This window comes from Aythya fuligula, chromosome 15 (assembly GCF_009819795.1).
Source record: "Aythya fuligula isolate bAytFul2 chromosome 15, bAytFul2.pri, whole genome shotgun sequence".
NCBI classification, from domain to species: domain Eukaryota; kingdom Metazoa; phylum Chordata; class Aves; order Anseriformes; family Anatidae; genus Aythya; species Aythya fuligula.
Window position 1 is genome coordinate 5,906,144 of NC_045573.1, and position 22,979 is coordinate 5,929,122.

The window sequence follows — 22,979 nt, forward strand, 5'->3', positions numbered from 1 at the left end:
AACGGTGTTTCCTGTAAAACAATGACATACCTACCTTCTCCCTAAATATTATTTCTTCTTAGCATGAGGTATAAATGTCTGCTATACAAATGCAACGTCTGTTGAGTTTTTTTGGGTGGATGCTGGCTTTCTGTAATAATAAATAAAAAGCATTTTAAACAACAACAACAACAAAAGCAAATCCTCTTTTTTGCCTCACTCGCATTTGTTCTGATGTCTGCTTTGTCCTTTTTTGGTCTGTGAAAACAGAGCTGAAAAAATGAGTCAAAGTCAACTTAGATAATGCGGGAAGTGACACCGAACAAATGTTTAGTCCTCAGCAGGTGTCTTTGGCAAATCAGCTAGCATTCAGGTATTGCTGTGTTTACCTATCCTTTGCTTTGAAGGCCTTCAACAATAATGTTATTTAGCACCATGTTTGGATTTTTGTTTTAAGGCGCTTGACAAACACTACCTGATACAATCCCAGGGATCCATCGCTTCATAAAGAGGTTTTAACCCATCTCCCTGAAGCAATCGATGTTCTCGTGCACCCAGGTGCCTCTACCAGGGGAGGAGGGAGCAAAAGGGACATTCGTGCCTGAGTCTGAGCACCAGCTCAGAGACCTTTGTCTCAAGGCAGAAGAGACTTGACAGGCATGTTAAGCATCTTGTGGGGTCCCCTTCCCGCTGCACCGCGGTCAGGTGCTCTAAGCTAATCATCAAATGACCCCTTCCTTCAAAGCCCAGTCCATGAATGCAGGTCTTGTTCCGGGAATGCCGGTGGTGGTCGGGCTCCTTTATTGTCCCAACCCCGGGACAAGATGCTCACACAGCTGCCGGAGGCACTGGTGACTCCTCCAGTTTTCCTTGCACTCTTCTCCTGGGCTGCCTCACGTTAATGCCATTTTTACTGCTGTTGGGGCTGTTTTTTCCTACACATCTTATAAATAAGAGCCTGGCCTCGTAGGAAATTGTTCCTTGCTCAGGTTGTCTTAACAAACCCAGCACAGCTGTTGCTGAGGAATTGGATTAATGGAGTCATTGGCAAATCAGCACTGTTTGGGCAGCATCTCTGTCATATTCCATGTTCCTGCAATCCATTTTGTTTCCAAAGCATCGCCTGTGGCCCCAACACCTCTTGTTAAATATCATGAGCAGGATGCTTGAACTGTCTCAACATAAGGTGCTAAATATGGTTCAATTTTTTAAAAACTTTAAAAAAAAAAAAGGGGGGGGGGGGGGAGCCTGACAACCTATTCCAGTCTGAGCTATAATTTAGAAATGTGTCCATGTCTGCAATTTTCAGTTGGCTACAAATGATACAAGGGAATAGTACAGCACAGCAGCTGAAAACCCTGAGCTCATCACAGAAGCTAATACTTCCAGTGTTTTTGTTCTTAGCCTGGAAGAGATGGCAATATTTAAATGGTGCACAGTGTGCATGCCTTACCCTGCATTGATTCACAGTGCCCATGGAGGTGGCTGAGAAGCAGCAGGTCCTCAAACCACAGTGAAGGTGTCACGGTTTTATTTGGGACAGCGTGAGGTGTGTAACTAGCATGCTAAGAATTAATACCATCCCTTCGCTCTTGGATTTGGAAATATCCATGAGGAAGTGTACGTGTCCTGTTTGCAAACCTCTGTGTATTTTTCATTGCTCAGTCATTACTGGGAGGTTGCACAGAAGAGGTGGTTTCATTGAGTCCCAATCCCTACCGTTTCCTGAGGTCCTTAGGGACTGGGATATCCAGAAGCTACGTTCTCCACGATTTTGTGAAGGTCTGTCCAAGGTGATCATCAGAATAGGGCTCTATAAAGGATCTTAAGATCTGTCAGATCTGACGTCAGTCCTTCTACAGTGTGAATGGGAAGAGGAGGGAAAGCACAATCATTGCTAGTTTTGGACTGCAGTGCTCACACAGGAAAACAAAATGTACTAGAATGTGGAAATCGTGGGGGGATGTTGAGTAACAGCCTCTTAGTATTACACCAGCTGGATTTTTTTATGCTTCCAGTTGATACTTAACAACTCAGAGGACTACTGCCTGGAAAGATATGAATGAACCAGTGCTCAGAGTCACTGGAGTAAATCTTGTCTTGTTATGGAACAGCTTGAACAGCTTTTTGTTTTTAGCTTGCGTGATTTCCCACTGGGTTTCCCCTGATAAACTCATCGTATCTCTGTAATGCTCTTCTTCTCTATGTGAAATAAATATTTTCATTTGGGGTATGATTATGCATATATTTATAGTAATTAGGTTTTCATTATGAACTGTTCTGTCTGAAAACCTAGTGAAACTTTAACCTTTGGGGATATATGTGTATATGTTTATGTAAGATTGTGCATATGTTTACCCGAGATAGCTGAAAGATCTCCAAGAAGGCTGGGATGAAAATGGTGGTTGTCACATCTTCCCTTCTGGCACAGTGGATATCAAGTGTGGAAGACAGAGATTTTCTCAGTGCACATCAGGATGAGATTACAGCCCCAGAAACTCAGGATCTTAAGGAAACTCTACTCCCTTACATATCTATATATGCTAAAAAAAAGTCCATAGTGAAATATAGTGTACAATAAAATTACGAAGATTGAAGTGTCTGGTTTTAAATATTACCTGTTCCCTTCAATTAAAATTATGCATATGTTGTTTACCTTTATTTACCCTGTATTTAAATGTTTGTTATTTCAGGAAACAGATGAAGAAGATCTTACCCCAGAAGAAAGAAGGAAACTGGAAAGAAAATTGAAAAAGGAACGCAAGAAGGAAGAAAAGAAGCTGATGAGAGAAGCTGGAATCTCTACTAAAAAAGAAGAGCCCAAAAAGCTGTCAGGATCAGAGCTGGCTCTGGCCTATTTAACCAGGTAAGACTACTAAAACCCCACTGCAGATGCTCCCTGCAGAAGCAAGCTGTAAACCATGCCAGAAATCCAGAACAAGCTGAACCAAGTAATAAGACATTAAAGGAAATTGCTGTAGTTAAGTAATAAGTTAATGTTTCATCTCATTTGACACCCTGTCACCATGTTTTATTTATATCACAGTAACTACTAAAGGATTTTGAGTATGCTACAAACATTTTAAAGAAAGCTCCTGTCCTGAAGATCTTATAGTTGATATATAAATATCACTGGGTTAGCTGCACTTAAAAAGATGAAAGGCACATTACAGACAAGATTGCATTGGGGAAATGAGTTTTGATTAAGTGCACCATTTTAAGCAAAGGAGTTTCACTTGTTCTCTTTTTGTGAGCAAATTGCCTGAAGTGGTTAAGCATTATGGAGTCCTAATTTAACTTAACGCATGATATTTGGATATTTGTAAATTAAGAAGGGATTATGCCACCGTTACAAAGTTCATAGTGTGCAATGCCTTATTTCTGCATACCAAAGCATATAACCAGTATAGCGGCTGATTTCAGATCGGAAGCAATTACTTTAGTTAGCATACTTATTTAGAATACTTTACATTCCAACATAAAGCAATGTCTATGGTTAAAATAGAGAACTACAACAACGCATTCACAGTACACTACAGACAGAGGTCTTGTATAAGCAGGAAGATAGTGTTTATTTTTTCCCCAAACTACAAAATATGCCCTGTCTCTAAGACCTGCAGAAGGCTGGCGTGTTACCAATAGTGGGTTACCACGAGGAATAAAACCAGTGTGGCATCTCTAGCCGTGCTTAAAACTGAAGCATGCAGACTGTCTGAATTGTTACTTACCACTCTCAGTGGGGAGGGAGGAAATTAATTGCATTCCAGGCAGAGGGACATGTGCATTTTTGTTACATAACCCTCAGCATGCAGTGATAGCAAAATGACAATAATATTTTTGATCTGGAAAACAGCTGGAATAGTTCACCGCTGTTTTGAACTGCAGACGGATTGACAGTTAGCTTTGAACCATCTGCTCAAGCTATACTGTGGTATGTGTGCTAGTAAGTGATGGATCTAGAGATAATGGTTTTCAGGTTTGGAAAGCAAAGGAACAAGCTGTGGGTTTTTGTTGATACTCTGCTGTTATCTGTATGGATCTGTGCCTTGTTAGATGAGAGAATATGAAACTATATTTGAACTAATTTGACTCCAGAGTTTCACTTAACCCATACCCAATTACTTTGAAACAGTGTTCCTGCTACATAGTTCAGTAATAGCAGAGTTCAGCTGCTATAGGTATGGCAGTAGGTTGTCTGGGATTGGTTCAGCAACTGATAGGAATTCTGTAGACTTATCAGGGATGGTCATAAGATGCTGAACTACCAAGCAGATACAACCATAGACAGCATTCTGGCCCCAAATGTCCTGTGACTGTCTTGGATCATCTTGGCTCAGTCCTTTTGTACACCTCTGAAGTATTTACTACCTATTTTTTTTTACTGGAAAAAGAAACAACTAGATTTAGAGTCATCACAGAAGGAAATCATTATCTGGGGAAAGGAAACTAAAATTCTAGCTCTGGAAGTCCACTGTAAAAACCCCAGAAACTTGAGTGGGTCAAGGATTTCAGTCTGTGTGTTTTTGCAGAGCTATGGGCATGAATAATACGTGGGAGGATAAGGTAATCTTACAGATGCAAGAGCTTAATATAATTGGAAGTAAACAAAAGGGTGCTGTGGATTTATGTTTTGCCCCACCTATGGTAAAAAACCTTCCATTAAATGAGGGTTACTAAGTAAGGTGGCATCTTAATTCCCTGATGACATGTGAATCTCTTGTAGGACAGGTGGAACTCGAAGTACCATACAGCAATTAAAACTGTCATTTTTATTTCTTAAGAGACTATTCACATCATGAGAACACAACTATATGGGGCTTCAGCTTTGACAGGAAAATATTTATTTTAATTTTGTTTGTTAACTTGCAAAGAAAAATGCTGGAAAGTGTTCGGTGAAAGAATTGCGTTACACGTAGTCTTCTGACATGCAAGGGTAAATACAACTTATTTTGTAGGTCATACATATTTGAAGAGGTAGCACTTCCCTTAGAGGACAGAATCATCTTTTCTGGTATGTGGGATGAAATAAAGAGAAATTCTTCAGCAGAGGAATAAATTTCCGTTTCAAGCGGTAACATTAGGGAGAAAGAGCATGACTTTACATGGAGGAAATAAAACGCATTTAATAGGATCTATTGTTTCCTGGGGGATATTCTTAGAAATTCCTGCTTCTGCAGCAGCTTCGTGTGTTCTGTTTGAAAAGCAACATGGAGTTAGCAGGCAGCCCGCAGCAGCAATGCTCTCGCTGCTGAGACACTAAGACACCTTTCTAAAGCCATCCCTCATCCTTTTAGCTGAGAGGAGTAAATGAAGAGAGTGTCAGTGAGGGGGTGTTGGGGACAGACAGGCCCATTCCTGGCACTGCTCTGCCTGGCACCTGGGAGCGCAGCACTCCGGCAGTTACAGTGGTGCCCGCAGTGATGCTTAGCACAAAGAGCGATGCTAGACCAAGCCGTGTGCCTGTCCCTGACTGGGGTACATCCCTGTCTACCCCCAGGTGCTGGGTGGCATTGCCAGCCCAGCCTTTTTATCTGCTTTCTCATTTGAGTTAGAAAAAAGTTTTCACTCGTGACTGCTCCAGGAGAGGAGGAGGCCACATGGCTCACGGTTCTTTCTCTTTGCGTTGGCCTGAAGGAAGAGAAAAAGGGGAGAAAAAAAAAATTGTCTCTGCTCACCAATTTTTGTTTCACCATTTCCCTCCATGAGAGAATCTCAGGTGGTTTCCCAGCACAGTTCTGTCCAATGCGGTACTCACGGTGTGCCTGCAAAAATAGAAAGAAGAAAGTCTCCCTGCGTCAGATTCTCCAGCTTGCTGGGGACAGCAGGCAGCAAGATCTGAAGACAGAATTAAAAATAGGGTGCTGAAGCAAAAAGGGAGGCAGAAGGGTTATGAAACTGTGAGAAGGAGAAAAGAAAATGTAGAATAATGCTAAAAAAAACACGTGAGTGGTACTGAACAGAGGAGAAGAAATCATTAAAATTACTGCAGAGGAATAGGAGAAAGCAGGAGCGAAGCAGTGAGTATTAGTGGTTGCATAAACTACATAAATTTCTTTCTTTTAATGATGATGTGCCTTTTCTCTTTTATGATGGTAAGTGGTGAATCATGTTTAAAGCCAAGGTTAGAATGTCTCATTACTTTGATTCTTGGAATATATGAAATAAAAATCTCTCCTTTTCTAAGCATTACGTGCCTTCAAGTGAAAAGATGTTGCAATTCATGAGAATGCTAATTAGACTTAATTATAACCCAACTGACCTTCTGTGGTGCTAAAATGTTGGCAGAACTTGTTTGTCTTGGCAAGGCATTCTCTCCTAGAAATGTTTCTATTCTTAAGTTTGGCTCAGGAAGTTCATTGCTATATGTATCTGCACGTATGGTTTTCTCCATCACCCATTAAAGTAACAGAAATATGAGTAGATGTTACCAGAAGTATGTGGAATTACAGGACTGGTATCTGAAATAGCAGAGATGGAAAGTATCGTTATCTGGATATTGCTGTGAATTACCTAAGCCTTGGACTATGATGTGTTTACATTTCAAAAATCCACTGCTGGAGTACATTTCTTTTCTCTTTGTAATAATTTGTATTCTTCTAGTAATGTGTGTCACCAGAATGTTTCCCAAACAATGCCAAAAGGCGCTGTCTTTTCAGTTCCCTTTGCAGAGCTTGCTTTGTTCATCCCTGACTTAAATGTAGGTGTGATTCAGAATGGCAGGCGCTTCTTAGAAAACAAGAAAATAAAAACAAGAAAAAAAAAGAATAATGCAAAGCAAGGGCAAATTACAGAAACACAAAAGTAAAACAGAATTTCCCACTGAGTGGGGAAATAGTCTGACTCTGCAGAACACCATTTTTTTCCCGATTTTGCTGAGCACAGTGGCTGACTGGTAATGCTGCTGAGAGCAGCGTGTGACCCAAGGCAGCTCTGTATCTGCTGGGGTTGCAGAATGGAGGCAGATCCCAGTCCTTGGCCAAACTTTATTAAAAACACTGTCAAGCATGGGAAGTTTTTGCAGAAAACTTGCCCTTCCTTTAAAGAACACAAATCTCAGGGGCATCGCTGCAAGCATTTATATATAACATGTATGAATTACATAAAGTTGGTGTTTACTCCCAGGTTCTTGCTGGAGCAGGGGCTGTCTGGGGAGGGACATGAACAGGCAGCTTAGCATTAACTCAGCGCTAGGATCTGGGAGATTTCTGATTTTTGGAGGACCAACAGAGGCCTGTGCTGGAGTGTAAAGAGGGCAGCAGCACCTGAGAGTTGTGAGCACCCAGCTGGGATCAAGGTGGCCCTTCAGGAAATCGCAGAGGCATTCATCCAACCATGCAGGTGACTTGAGAGAGCTCCCGGGCACATACAGCCACACTCGTGAGTGCTGAAAAACAGCTTCTAAATTTAACATAAATTGAGTGGGCTTGTGTCAGATTCAGTTTGCTTCGTTGACCCATAACATGTTTTAAGCTGTTTTTTCTCTCACAGTCTAAGCATTTTTTTTAGCCACGGTCAGTGATGATTTTTGACGTGTGGTTCTGAACTTGTTTAAGTCATTCTCCTTGGTGCCAGTCTTAATCTTTATTAATTTCAAACTTGGCCCTGGTGCTGGTGTTTCACCATCAATGGCTTAAGCTTTTACATATTAAGAGTAACCAATGCACTGGAAATCTAAACATCCAGAGATTGTTTTTTCTCCCTCCAGAAACTGGCTGCTTGGGTTTGACAGCAACTAACACTAACATCTAGTGTCATTTCTCCTTCCTCCACCCTCCTGGGAAGGCAACTGTGATGTGTCGGGAAGACATCAGTGGGTGTCTTCTGTACAATGCCAGATGAAGGCAGAAAGGCACAAATGATGTGTGCTTGAGGCCCTCCCGCTGGGGATGCGTAAGACCACTGTTTGTAAGTGAGATCACTTCTTGTTTGGAAGCAGATCTGAAGAAAAATATTTTGCCCTAATTTTTTTCTTTCTCTTCTTTTTTTTTCCATGCTATGTTGAGATTGTATCACATTTAAGCAGATTTAAATTTTGCTTCTTAATTTTGGGTATAATTCATTGGAGGTTTTGGTCAGTTAGAATGCTGTTACTATTGAAAGAATGACAGTATTTCTACCCTGCATTAAAAGTCTGTGTACACTAAAATTTTACATTAATATACAGTCCATTTCAAAGCCAACTTCTCTCCAACAATTTGCTACTGGAGTAGCTCTGCTAGAAGCTATGGACTTGCAGTGGGAAAAAGGTAGGTTTTGTATGATCTGTATTGTGTAGAAGGTTGGATTTCCATAATAGTCTCTTTCGATATTAAAACCAATATGGTGGGTAGCATGAAAATGAAATGCAAAATCAAATTGCCTTTAAGTCTAATGCATATTAGACTTATAATGAATATAATGAATATTTGGGGCAGATTTTCTGTTTTTAATCTTGGGAAGAAAACTATTTGAAACATTTGGAAATTCCAGCATCTGGAATATCAGAATAAATAGAAAGACCCAAACACTCATGCGATTAGGAGAGTTTAAACCACCAGTGGTTTAGGGAAGCTTCAGTGTCAGTGTATCAGCCTACAGATTCCCTAAATGTTGGGCTGCTCTAGATAGTGCAAGGCTTCACCTGATGTTCCACAAGGCATCAGCAAATTGCTAACGTATCTCTCTGAGCAGATTTTCTTTCTCATTGAATGGTGACTGCCACTGTCCCCAGGATGATGTTACTGGCTTATGTAATGTTGTGGGATGGAATTTGGTGATCCCTTCTGACACAAAGTGTAGCACAGAGGGCAGGAATGTCTCACCGCAAACACTGTGCCCTAACAGCCAGAACAGAGGATGAGTTTCCTTCGTGGCAGGGAGATGCAGCATGCATAAAGCTCATCAGTTATCTTCATGTTCATAAACTATTGGAGCAGTGATCAAATTATGAGCCTCAGTTATCCAGGAGCAAAAGTAGGAGGTGAATTTGAGAGAAGCTACTGTAATTAGGAACAGCAACATTGGCAAATTCCCTTCAAGAGCTGCAGTTTTAAGGAGTCTTGAACGAGCAGTTTTCCCCCAAAGATTAGGGACATTGTGGTGGAGGCTAGTTTTGCTTTAATAACTGAAGGGTTATTTTTTAAAGGTTCTGGGGCAAGCACTAAGTATGGATGTAATGAATGAATTCCTACATGCTTTTAGTCACTTTGTCACATTCATTAGTTATGTAAGAGACCGCGTGAATCCAGGGAGTCAGCTAGAGGGTAAATTTGCATTTGGCAGTGTTCTGCGGCTGTTTTTTGTGAACTTGGGCAGGCACTTGCTACTATCTGATTTCAAAGGCTTGCACTTCTCTTGATACTATAGAGAACAATGTTTTTGTCCTTGCACTGCTCCAGCTTTCTGTATTGCTTGATTTTTAATTTCTCCCTACCTCTAAGCGGTATTCCTCTCTTTAACCCAAATAAGCATGCCCGTAAAACTGAGTGTTGGCCAATTGATGTTGATAGTTGGACAAATTTTAAAAGGGGGTCTCTGTCTCTGTTCATGGCAGAGAAAAGCAGGCTTGTCTTAATAAGAGAGTAGAGTTACCTTACGGTATTCCTACAGTCCTTTGTGTACCTTCAGTAGCCCCTGGTGGAGCCATGTCAGTTCGTCTGGCATTCCCTAGCAGCCCCAATATTACTCAAAAACCCTACAAAGCTGTCTGCCGCAGTGCCCACAGCTTTGCTGTTTTTTAGGGTGCCAATATGCCCACATTATTGCTGGGAGGCAGGTGGAAAAGGCACGTTCACTCTCCAGCTGTGGTGCTGCTTAGGGCTATTCTGCAAATGTACTCGGGCATACTGCCTTCTGTGGAGGGCAAAGCTTGCTGGTAGGGTATATGAAGCAGAAAAATTACTCTGCTATGGTGGTTATGTTGGACCTGTTACTAAGCACAGTTTCCTGAATCACTGCATTTCCCACATTTCCCACATGCCTCTTAAGAGAAGCATCTGTAATGCTCCAGCTTCCTCTGGTCCTTCCAGACACCAGCACCTTCTCTTTGTCTTTGAACTTTGGTGTCTGTGACCTTTCTGGAAATGTGAGACCTGAACACTAACACAGCCACTGCTGCCTTGTGCCAGCCTCACGCAGAGGGAACCAAGAGTGTGTGTGTGCTTCCTTCTGCTGTGTGTCACTCTGGCTTTGGGTTATAGGCAACAGTATTGGATTCATCATTGAGCTGTGTCACCTTGTGATTTCACATTTAATTTGCTGCACTTCTCTCCCCAGTTTATTACTCAGTTTGTGCTAATGACAACAGTGGCACAAACACTCCGACTGTCACCATAATAAATGTCCACTGACTGTCAGAGGGACAGTGCTTCTCATCCTACTGCAGCCTGGCTGCAGCAAAGTCAGATACACTACTGTTTCAGTGTTGGATTTATGATACACACTTCCAAATATTAGTGTTCTCATCATCTGATTATTCAAACTATGCATTCAGGGCTCTGTGAATGTCACGTTACACTCTCAGTAACAGCAGCATGCAGCTTTTGCCCGCTTAATCAAGATGTCTGACGGCAGCCGGACTCGGTGATTTTCAGTCCCTCTGATACACTTACTGACTTCTGAACTCACTTTTCTGTGTCTTGGTGGCAAGTGATATGCAGAACTGTGCTGGAGCCCTGCCAGTGTTTTTCTAACCCCCACATGACATCCACAGGATGTCATACTGTTCAGGAATTGCTTTTAAAGCATTATTCACTTCTCGGTGGTTTAGCTGTTTTTTATGATCCCAGTACAACAATTTTGCAGCTTTGGAAGAAGCATGGTAACATCTACCTTTTAATTCAGTGAGTTCATGCAGATTTCTCTTCTTATATTATGTCTTTTGTCTTTTTCCACCTCTAAATATTGCAACTCTCCAGGCTGAATGATCCAGGCTTTGCCTGAAGAAGGGCACACCAAAGCAGGAGGGCAATACTTTTGGTCTGCAGCTCAGCCACGCCAGCCCAACTTTACAGTGCAGGTTGGTAAACAGATGCCTGTACCCCCTCTGAGCAGAGGAAGGTGCCTGCATGACTCTGTGCTGTGCAGAAATGCTGACTTGGGTCTGGAAGCTGAATAACTTGGTTAACACTCAGATAAACCTGAATTAGGAAGCCCTGCCTCTCTTCAAATGAGCCCAGGCACTGCACAGAGCTGCTGGTTAAGCCATCTCCAAGGCCAGAGCAGGAACCGAGGCTTCTGTAGCTACTGAAGATAAACTTGTCAGTTAAAGCTAATTCTGACAAATAATGTTGTTTACTATTTAATTCTAGAAACAGTCACCAAATGTAAGAACAAAAGGCATCTTTAAATAGTGTAGAGCCAATCTTAGCTATTTTTCCCATGAGCTTCTGGAGAGGAAAAAAAAAAAAGGAAACATGGGAATACATTCTGCATGTCAGTAATACTATCCTGGAAATGTTCCAGGTGGGCCGAACTACATTTTTTATAATTTCAGTTGTTTCTAATAAGTCCCTTCCATATTGATGTATCAACTTTTGAAGAACCTAGTTACCTACCAATATTTTTGGCTGTATTTTGCTGTTTCTAGCTTGCTGAGTTAGCAACCCCACTTTCTAGAGAGAAAACAGGTGATTTAAGATTCTGAAATGTCAGGTTTTAAGGCTTCTAAGCTATAAGTAGAAGTTCTTAGATATTGAAGATGTTTGTGCAGTATTTCCAACTCATTCAAAAGGAGGAAATCCAAGAAACATCAACCACTCTGTGGTTCTCCAGGAAATTAGTAGATGCTCATGATGACACTCAACTGAGCTTTGGAAAAGCTTCCAGACTCACAGGACTTTCCCTGCACAAAACCTCTTATGTGTTAGCCATTAGTATTGTTCCAAATAAACTTCCCTACGTCTGAAATAGGGAATAGATTTGGAGTTGCTTTCTGACTGATTTGATTTGCACTTATGTATGGCTTAAGAGGAGAAAGCAAGAGAGAAAGTTCATGTCCTTGCTAAAATTCTGACCATCAGTGGCTCTTATATCTTGCTAAATCTGCTCATCGTTCTATTTAGTTTATGGCAGAGGAAAGAGATTTCTTTTTGTAAATTTCATACCCATAAATGGTCACTAAATTTTACAAAAAGGGAAGAATACATTAAGAAACTCTAATCCTGCTTTATGGCTCCAAATAAAATCACTCATCTTTCCAAATCTTTAATTTTATGGAAGGTCACAAGTGCATATCTCAAAGCATATTTCAGTAAAAGCTGTGGAGTGATTTACTTTGAAACCTTCTGTCTCTTTGTGTTTCTGCCATTTTTTTCAGTGTGAAAGAAAGCTGTCAAAATATTTAGTTGGGCATTTGGTTCATACATTCTCATGGGGAAAATATATGTTTAATAGCATCATTAGCATGAATTTGCAAATCCTTTAATTTGAATTCTATCTTCTACAGGATCAGCTGAAAACAATGTTATTAACTAATGGTACCCATCTTTGTTGAGATTTTTATTTTTGTTTTTAAAAAGTTTTCTCTGTCTTTTATGGGTTATGGTAATGGTAATTTGCTTTTCTACAGTACGGTTACTGACAGTTTATCATTACCATAATTTGACAAAATTAATGAAAAATACTTTGATTTATTTATTCTCTCCTGTTTTGACAGCTTTTGAGAAATTGTTACATTACCCCATTTTTCAGATGGCTCGATTAAACTGTGATTAAATTTGTGACTTACTAAAGTCCTTGTACTATTCAAAGGTTTCCTTTCAAGCAAGTGACACAAAAGAAATGAGGCATAATTTTCTTCTCAAATGAAGAGTCTGTTTTTCTTTTGGCCCTGTACCAATGCCTTATCTCCACAGACCTGTAGGATTTTTCTCAGTTCCATGTTTTGAAAGAAGAGCTTGCATAGATTTTTTTCCTGTGGTGTTCTCTTGAGATATTTCTAACAGCCACTAGCGTCTGTACTGATTTCTGGGTGGGCATGCAATGTATGGATTAATATTCCAAATTCTTCTAGCCACTCTGAGAGAGCTTTCTGTATTCTGTGTTGGGATCTACTTAAAATTGCAAGAGAATTAGGACAGGAATGCTTTTTGTTTTGATGCATGCTTGACAGCAGTACCTGCATCCACTCAGTACCTTTCATAGGATGCTAATTCTAACATTAACCTGACCTTAACGATGTACTGCTGTCCACACAGTCCCTTCTTGTACTGCTGCAAGTGACCAGAGCAGCTTTGTTTCTCTTTATTGCTTTTGATAAAATGAGGAATAAAAAACTCAGAGTTAGCCAGCTGGAGATTACAGACAGCACTTTTGTTCTCAGTCACATATATAAGATTTTTCCTGAGATCTTGTATCTAATGAGATGATGGCTTTAAAGATAACTTGTGCTCACCTGACCGAGGAGGCTTGCCATTCATTCTGGATGAACTGATTTTTTCCAAAGTTAAGTTTACTTTTATTTACATTTTTTTCAGCAGGATTTTTAAGACTCCTGATAAATTTTCTCAAATATGTTGTGACAGCTATAAATTGTATTAGCAGTAATTAGCTATCGTTCTGTGAAGTGCTTCCTCAGATGGGGAAAACTACATTACACGTGTTAAGCCCATAAATATCGGGGTAAAATACTTTATTTTTTTTTGCCTGATTCTCTTTCCTATAACTTCTTTTTTTTTTTTTTTTCTCCAAACCTAATTAAGAAAATGTAATGCATCCTTTCTTAATGACTCTCATTTCCAGTAAAATAAAATTTAGTATAAATGAATTTTCTTAACAGTTTATTAAATGTAGTCATTAGATATTTCTCGTTGAGATCCAGCTTTCTTCTGTGCATAGTATTATACAAAAGAGGATGCATCTAATTAAATAATTACGCAGCTTTAATATGTTATTTCATCTGGAATGACTGCTCGTAACCTTGTGAGATACATTAGGGAGATTCAGAAGCAGAAGTCTGTAATAACAAGCTAGGCTACTTCAGGACCTAACCCCGAAAGTATCTAGATCCCTGTATTTCTCACTGGAGTTGAGAGCTCAGCACTTCATACAAGCACTTTGACCTCTTTCATTCATCTTGAGGAAGGCTTGTGTGCTTTTCAGGTCAAATATAACCAGAATAATTGAAATGACCCATTTCATGTCTAAGTGTTACAATAAGCTATCCGTTGATATTTTTAAACCAAAAGCAGATTGCAGAGCTTATTTACTTTATGCAGAAGAAATGCTTTTGCAGTGTGTGTTCGTTCAAGGAGCTCTCCTCCCCTTCCAGCCTCTGCTGTCGGCTCTCCTCTGGCCTCCAGCCCCTTGCCTCATGCCTTGCTCCGAGCCCATCCATCCTTAGCCCATCTTCTGGATTCAGGAAAGGGCCTTCTTTGCTCACCCGCCTTCTTTCGTTCAGACGGTGCTCTTGACGTGGCAGAAAGGCAAAGGGAAGGTTGTATGTTTTCTCTGCCTCATAAAATTTAAATCTAGGAGAATTAACACTGCTGCTCACTTCCTCCAACACATTTAAACTATTCATCCAATGCCCAGCTACTCAAAATAGTGGAGAGTAGTTTTGTAGCTCTAGGGAATCAATTTGGCTAGTCAGCCAAAGCCAAAATTAAAATTTAAAATGCAGTTGGCAATGATTATTAATCAATTAGCTCCAGGGAGCCATCAGAGCTATCCAACCAGAGTTAGAATAACAAGCAATATTTTTAAAATAATAAAACTGGATCCTTAATAAAACTTGTCTCCTCCTTCACACATTTATTAATATGATGGTGCCCAAAAAGGTATCAGTAATTACTTTTATACGAACAAAATTGAATTGGAATGAGAGCCATCTGCAGGAAGCAGTAATTGGCAGATCAGTTTCTCTGAGCGTAGATTATTTAAAATCTTAGTAACTCAAAGCACATCATGGGATATTGGAAGAGGAGAATCTCATGGTGTCCAGAATACCATAGTGCACTGGCAGATTTTGCTATGCAGTGAGAGGTAGCTGAGCATTTCAGCAAAGTCAAGGAAATCTGAGTGGACTGTCAGCTACTGTACACTTCTAGGATTTTAGTATTTTTATTGACTTGGTATATTTTAGAACTCCTCTGCAAAAACAAAAGTAAATCACTCTGTAAGGTGCTGGTTACATCTTGGGTAGTTCACACAGCCAGGGGGTCTGCAGCACGCTCTCCTTCTGCCTCTGCCATATTTCGTAGTGAAGGCAGCTGTGGGATGTCTGATCTGGATGCAAAAATGACAAAGAGGGTTGGCAGGTTGTTTTTTTTTTATATTTATTTTGCGTGTTTCTCTATATTTGCTCTTGCTGTTGGTCCAGAGTAACCCCACCTCTGGTAGCCTCTCAGGGGCACTGTAAAAGCCATCTGTGTGGTGGGTTATTTGAAGAGGGCTTGATGAGAATCCAGCAACCCAGGATTTCTTCAGTATGCTTACAGAATATTGTCACCTGCAAGGGGCAGCACCGTAGAAAAGGTGAGGAGCCAATGCTATGACAGAGGCTGGAGGATTGGTTTCTCCTTCAGGAGACTTTCCTCCTTTCCTGGAGGCTTCAGCTGGCTCCTCTGGGCAGCACAATGTCTGGGACTGATTTGAGGCCAGCTCTTTGTTGACATGAGTGGGGATGAGGAGAAGCCCTGTCAGGAAGTCTGCAGAGGCAGGATTTGGATCTTGGGGGGGGGGGGGCGGGGGGAAAGGAGGCCAGCCATGGCCCTGCGGCTGGGCTGGCCTAGGTGCTGAGAGTCAGGAAGCATTTGCGTGGTGCTGGAATGTAGCACAGGTCGGCCTTTGGCTCTCAGGCATCACAATAGCAGTGAGAGGACGTTACTTTTTCCTGTTAGAGTCAGGTGTTACTCTGGAGCTTGGAACTCCATGCAGAAGAGCACTTCTGATCTTGTTGGCTATGGAAATCCATTACGTCCTTGCTGAGGTACAAACAGCACAGAAACACCCAAGGTAAGGACATCGGGTTAAAAAAAACAACATATTTCCAGAAGCGCTTTGCTGCTGTAAAGACACTTTCAGCTCAATATATTGAACAATAAATTGGCACCTTAGTATCCTGGATGCTTCAAAGTAAAATCCATCAGCCAACACCTTCAGTATTGAAATCCTTCTCCAAGTGGCCATTTCCTCATCCCTCCTCAAAAACTTCCACTGATAAATTTTCACACAAAGGTGGTTTTTCTTCCAATATTTTCTTTTATAATCACTGTATGGAAAACTATGATTCTTTATAATTCTGGTGTTTTCTTCTTAAAAGCAGAAAGTAAATTTTTTTTAGTCATGGATTGCTTTTCTGTTGCGATAGGCCCTAAAAATTATGCAAACTTTTATTATCATATTGTTAAATATTTGACTTTGCATAGCAGCTTTTTATAGCTTTTCTAGGTCTTTCATTAATACTGTGATATTGTAAGTATAACTATAATAGCTATGACCCAGCACTGCTGAAACTACAGGGGTTTTTTTGCATAAACAGAGCAAGATTGTATATTAATGCTCTGCTAGCTGTATACACGACTACATGTTACTGTTGCAGACTGTGGCACTGAACAATAAAATCAAATCTTCTACATCTAGCTTGAAAGGACTTGCATTGCTCATTCCTGTGAGCAGTAAAATCCTATGATTATTCACTCTCACTGAGAACTACCACAGGACTTAGTCTTCTCCCAGGAACACGGAATTATAGTGATCTCGACCTGGTTTCAAGCTATGTGCTTGTGAAATCCCTCCTTTGATCACATTCATAGATACTTGGATTTCTCCCTCAAAAAAATGCTATGTGATACTCTTACCCAGCATAGCACTTAAAAGCATAAAGATATGTAGATTTAAATTCTTGAAATGGACAAATCCAGGAAGACAGAAATGATGGTCTTGGATATTTGAGTGCCTGAAATGTTTAAATTTTAAGATTTTTTTTTCATTTGTTATGAATTGTTTAATCACTGATATTATTGTTTTCTTCTCTAGGATGCTAGGATGGAGTTTTAAAAGCTGTCATAAGATTTAAAAAGGGAAAAAAAAGAAAAAAAAAACAATGTAGTTAAGCTTGAATCCATGCCCTGGCAAGAGTATTCTGTACCACAGCTGGACATTGTGTGGTACAGTGGTAAGACAGAAGAGAACTGACCTTACTCATTTTTTCCTGGGTCTGGTAGCGTATCCCTCATCAGAAGGCATTTATATAAATGGATTGTTGCCAACCTTTGAAAATGATTTTACTTGCAGCTGGCTTCTTATATGGTTTTTATACAGACTTTGAGGCCCTCTATCTCCTCGTACCCCCCAGGATGTTCATCATGGGAGGGAGGCAAAACAGTTGTTTTCATTCATCCTGTCCCTTGATTCTGATCTGGACATCAGTGAGACCAGAATTAAGTGCAAGAAAAGATGGACATCTGGAGAGGAGATGGGGCTTGGGCACAGTATTAGGATAGCATTTAGTAGTATATTGTATTCCTTGCAGGAGCTGAACAGATTGGCTGTGAAGGGATTTTCAATTCTTTTTTCTTCTTCTGTGATAATTCAACTCCTACTTTGTCATCTTTTTAGAAAAGTAGATATAATAAAAAGTATATTTGGCATAATAATATACTAGTACTACCTTTGGTCTTTCAAACCTGCTGCTTTCAAGCCTCTCTGCTACTACTAGAAACAACAGAAAGTTGTCAACATAACATTATTACTATATTTATTTTTGACTCAAAATGCAATTTTGCTCCAGACAGGTGAATACAGATATCTGCAACTAAATAATATGCTAGAAAAGGAATTTTTTAAAAATGGATTTTTTTCCCGGTGGCATGTTGGTGGCAGTTGCAGGTAGGTTGGTGTCTATGAAAAGCTGACAAGTTGAATCACAGTTAAGATGTGCTGCGTGTATTGTAATATATATATGCAAGGTATGAGCTCTACTGATGACCTGCCTTAGTATTTTGAGGCATTGATACAACTTTCTGGGTCAACTTTCCTTTCCATGTATCATCTGTCTCATCTGTTTATGCTCTGAGCTCTTCAAGGCAATGTCTCATATTGTGTTTGAACAGTGCCTATAGTGGGGGAGGAAGGGGATTTCTATCTTGGATGAAGCTTCAGGATGCAAACATAATATAAAATGTTACAAATAATGGCAAGTGATAAAAGTGCATATAATAAAATATATGCTGTGATAAACATTTTATGTAGATTTAATCAAAGTTTTGCTCTAAGGCACAAAGGCTCTTCCCTTTTGCTTTATAAATACTTTTTAAGGAAGTTCCGTGACCTGTGTCATTTGCTGTACAGATACAATCTGTCCTTATATTGGACATCAGGACCAAAATGAGATACTAAAAAGAAAGTTTCTTTCTTTCTTCCTGTATGTGTGATTCCTAAACTAAAAATAAAAATAAAAAAGCTCCTCTCCCCCCCCCCGCCTTTTCACAAGTCTTTAGTCATTATGCTACGTATAAACCAGATGGACGAATATATTAAAAATTGTTTTTAAACCACAGATTGAGAAAGGGTGCCAGGATTTTCTACCAAAAATGTGGCACTGATTCTAAAATCTGTTGACAATTTTGGAAAGTTTCTTCTGGCGAAAGAGCTCTATTAGTGTCTCCTCTCTTCCAGGAAAATAAGAAAAACCTTTATCTAAGTCATAAGTTAATTAGCTTCTAAGCTATAATCGAGAGTCTCAGTATAAATATATTAATTTTCCTAGGAATGGGAGTTGTGACCTAACAGAATAATCCATAATGTGAGAAAAACACAGTTTAAAATAAAGGCTATGACTCTTTCTTGCGTCTGTGCTTGAGTCCTGCCAAAGATTAGTGTGTCAAAGATTTTAATTACAGCCATCCCAGTCAAGTCTTTGAAAATCTATTTAGAATTTAAATTTCGGTTATTTTTCCCAAATGAGGAAAATGAGCACCACATGCACTTGAAATGAGGTTTCCCCTTATCTTGCATAAAATGTTGGCGCATATAGTGAGCCAGCTTTCTCGGCATGCAGAATGTAGGGTTTCCAGAGCATCGCAAGTCCTTGCGATCACTTTCTGACAATGCTGCTTTTGGTAATTGCAGATATATGGGTTTGGTGTTGACAATGAAAGAAACTCAAAACCTACTTTTTTAAAAGTAAATTTGTTTCAAATGCCCTGAGAGAATTAGAAGAAATTCTGAATACCTGTGATAAAAATAAACGCCTTAACATTTCCCTTCAAATAACTGCATGTGTTATGACTGGATAAAAAATTATTATTTCTACTTTGCTATAGGCACTATAGGGCGTATATAAAACTTGCACCCACATCCATATATATTTTATATATCCATATAAAACCTCCATCCATAAAATAGCTCTTCTCCCATGAGAATGACACTTTGCCAAATTTCAGTGCACTCCACGGTGCTTCCAGCAACTCCAGGGAACCTCTTTGGGGAGCCAGGTTCCTGTGCTCGCCTGTTGGCCACACGAAGCATTACAGTCACCCCGAAATGACCTGATAACACTATTTGGTTTCCACATTCTGCTATATAAAGGCATTTTTCTTGCCTGAAATGTAAGTGCATGGCACGTTAAAGTCCCCGTTATTGTATCTATTGCATTGTGAAATACTAGAGCAAATCATTTGAGTGTCAAGTGCTGCAGTAAGGCTTTAAATATTGTTAAGGGAGTTTTTTAGAGTGTGGTTGCTCTTTATTGAGGAAGCACCTGTTCCACACATTTACGGACAGGGCATTGAGGGCAGGAATTAGGCCTCTTGCACCCTTTGCAGAGTGCTTTCCCTTGAGGGGGTGTCCTGGCCAGAAGGCATGCTGGGCACGCAGTGGCATGAGTTGGAGCCGGAGATGTAGAAGAGTGTAGGTGTCCTTGCATTTAGCATGCACCAGTATTCTCCTGCCTTCTGGTGGGTTATTGGCAGCCATGTTTTAGGTTTTGTTTTTTTGAGACTTGTCTCCAACCCAATGATCTTTCCAGTTCAATGAGTAAAACTCTCGGTTCTCAGCACAGTGCTTTTCTGCACATAGGAGATTATTTAACAATCGTGACAGCTTCATAGTATTTTGTCCTGGCCAGTAGTCTAAGCAGATGCATTGTTGTCTTCCTGAATCCAATTTGTAACAATAATGTTTTTTCTTACTGTGTTTCTGGAACCAATTTTACTACTTTCCCTTCCCTTTCTCTGCTAGGACATCCCAGAGAGTGCTGTGCCCTGCCTGTGACTGGTTGTCTTCTCTTTGCCTCCTTATGCTGCCAGTACTCAGAAAATGTCCTTTTTTGTCACAGTGCTGAGAAGGGATGTGGTTAGGAGTTTGAAGGCAGACAACATCTGCAGTGAGCAGCTGGGAAGGTACAGCTCAGCCATGTTTTGGGAACAGATCTGTATAAGATTAATGTGTAGACTAAAGCTCATTTATGTGATAGACCAGTGAGAATCTTGGGCAGCTTTTCTACATGAGACTCTCATGCTAAAAAAAATGAAAACAAAAACAAAAAATTCTTCGGGCCACTTGATTCATTTGATTCATGTCCTCTGTATCTTCAATTTCAAAGCCATTTAGGATGAGCATTTGCACAAACATAAAAGTTCTCTTTAACTAAAGTCAACCAATGTGTTTTTTCAATGAGCTAGAGCTCATAAGAAAGATTCAAACATTAACTGTGTAAAGAAGGCAATTAGTGTTTGTACAATATATTGAAAATTATCCCTAGGCGTACTGGAAAAATACATGTTTTAAACATGTATATTCTTCATCCAGTTCCGTAGTTTATATTAGATTTGGACATAGATGCTTCTAAAAGCTGCCATATTAATTCAGACTGTGAAAGACATCATAATGGTCTATAAAAAGTTGGGATTTTTACTATAATGTAGTTGGTCTTACTCTGTATATTTAATCACTCAAGGGAAAATCCTATTCTGCTGCTGCAGTATGTCAAGGAAGCTTATCTGCATATAAACAGCAAAAAGAGATCTCTCTTGAGTTACAAAGCTTTAACGTTTGTAGTTTAAAAGTTGAGCATTTCTAAAAATGCACTATTTATGTCATTCCGATAAAAAGAGATACCCCATTCTCTTTGGCACCAAGTGATACTTTCAATAGGCTTTAAAGCTGTCAAAGGAATAGGAAAAAAGCTGTCATAGTCACAGGAATCAGTGGAAAACTTTTGTTTTTATAACTGTGGAGGGTCCAATTGCAGGGAGCAACTACCACATTATTTGTCTTGAAGATTGTGCATCCATTATCATGAGTGTTTTGGCTACAGTTTGATAGGAAATCAGGTCAGGAGAAGGACCATTTTCCTGAGGGGGGAGAAACAGGGATCGAGACAGCCAAAGAAAGAGTTCCAGTTAGAAACTTGAGGACGTTTTCAGAAAACACGAATACATCCACGGTCTACTAGGGGAAGTACAACTTTTATTTTCACACTCGTGTAGCCTTTGTTTCTCACAGTACAAGGTGCAGGTCAAAAGAAATGGTTTGGGATGCTCTGGTGCTGTGATGGGCACAGATGTAGGTTCTGTGGTTGATTATTTTAAAGCGTTTGTTGTTCTTATTATGGTGTATGTAGAGAGAAACCTTTCTAGAAGACTAGCTGAAACTTTGTTTTGTTCCCACAAGAGAACCCACTAGAGTGGAAGTGGGATCTTAGATGCAAGAGTGCAATGGTTTGCCTTAACATGTAGAAAAGAGCATATGGTTTTGTTAATAGGCTCATATGAGCAATTAACCTCATAGTGCACTCAGTTGTTAGTCTCAGTTGTTTATAAACTAGGTAATAAAGATATTTTAACGTGGTATAGCTTTATAGGAGGTTAGTGGAATCAGGCTACATTTTTCAAGTTAGTACCTGTTAGTACTCAGGTGAAGGTACAAGTGATAGAAACATAAAATCAGCAGAGGATAAAATATTCCCTGTTAGGTAGTATATCTAACCAACGAATATGAGTCACAAATGTATAATACTTTGTATAAAGACAGAAAAATATGTTAAAGGTTTTCATTAGAAGAGGGACTGTTTTCACAGGATGCAGTCACAGATCTGTCATTCAGCTTGTTCTTGTCACCTTGCAAGGATTATAATGTAAGCAGTTTCCATGCTCATTTCGTGTTAAAAAGAGTTTTAAACTTGCCTTCTTCATGTTGTACAAATACACAGTGTTTCCCCATAATAGCTTCCATGCTGTTGCTCAGGAGGATGAACCTTATAAAAAAATGGGTTTCTTTCAACATCAAGTACCATCATTGTCTTTTTTTCTTCTGTTTTAAGGACTGGTAGAAATTAACTCCCTTCCTGCACAAGTTCCAATTTCTCTGTTAGGAGATACTGATTTGGGAGACAGAGCTTGGGCAGAAATAAGCCAGTGACCTGCCCCACCATGTACCCATAGAAAGGCCCCGTTGCCTTCCTTCTGTCTGCTCCTTGCACTGCAAGTTGTGTATTCTGACAGCCGTTACTTTGCACTGGGGTCAAGGGTGCCAAAGGTCTTTGCTTGCTGCAGATATTTTGGTTTCCAGGTTGGGGGGTATGAGGATGGTATTTTTTTATTTGATTCTGCAGCTTCTGACAACCTGCTTTTGGGCTGTCTTCTGTCTGTTTATTGACAGTGTCCCAAAAGAGACCTCTACATCAGTTCAATATTGGATTTAATTTTAGTCGTGTAGAATATCGTATGTTGTGGTTATTAATGTTGTGTCTGTCATTTTTCATTTACTGTTATTTGTCTCATTTTTACTTTGTACTTTGGGTACAGAGATTTTTATTGAATTTAGCTAGTGATAAGCCTAATGAGTTGTTGCCAGTTTTTCTTTATCGTGAATTTTTAAGTCAATAAAACATTTGTGGGGCTGGAAGGACAGAGGCTTCCAGACTTGCAGTCTTGTTTTTTTCTGTTTCATTGGATTGACTGAGCAACGTATTTACTGGTGCATCATTCCTCGAATATGAGGACTCTTTTGCATTATTAGACTTGACAGTGTTTAAACAATACTAATTCTCATATCCAGCTGGCTTTTCAATTGATTTC

General features: G+C 39.8%; 1 protein-coding gene across 1 annotated transcript in view; it reads left to right on the top strand.

The window, feature by feature from the left end:
• C15H7orf50 (chromosome 15 C7orf50 homolog) overlaps positions 1 to 22,979 on the top strand; it is a 125,636-nt gene that overhangs the window by 95,277 nt on the left and 7,380 nt on the right. Inside the window, exon 3 of the mRNA XM_032197946.1 lies at positions 2,673 to 2,845. Within this exon, the coding sequence (XP_032053837.1) occupies positions 2,673 to 2,845 (173 nt within the window). The remainder of the gene's footprint in view (positions 1 to 2,672; positions 2,846 to 22,979) is intronic.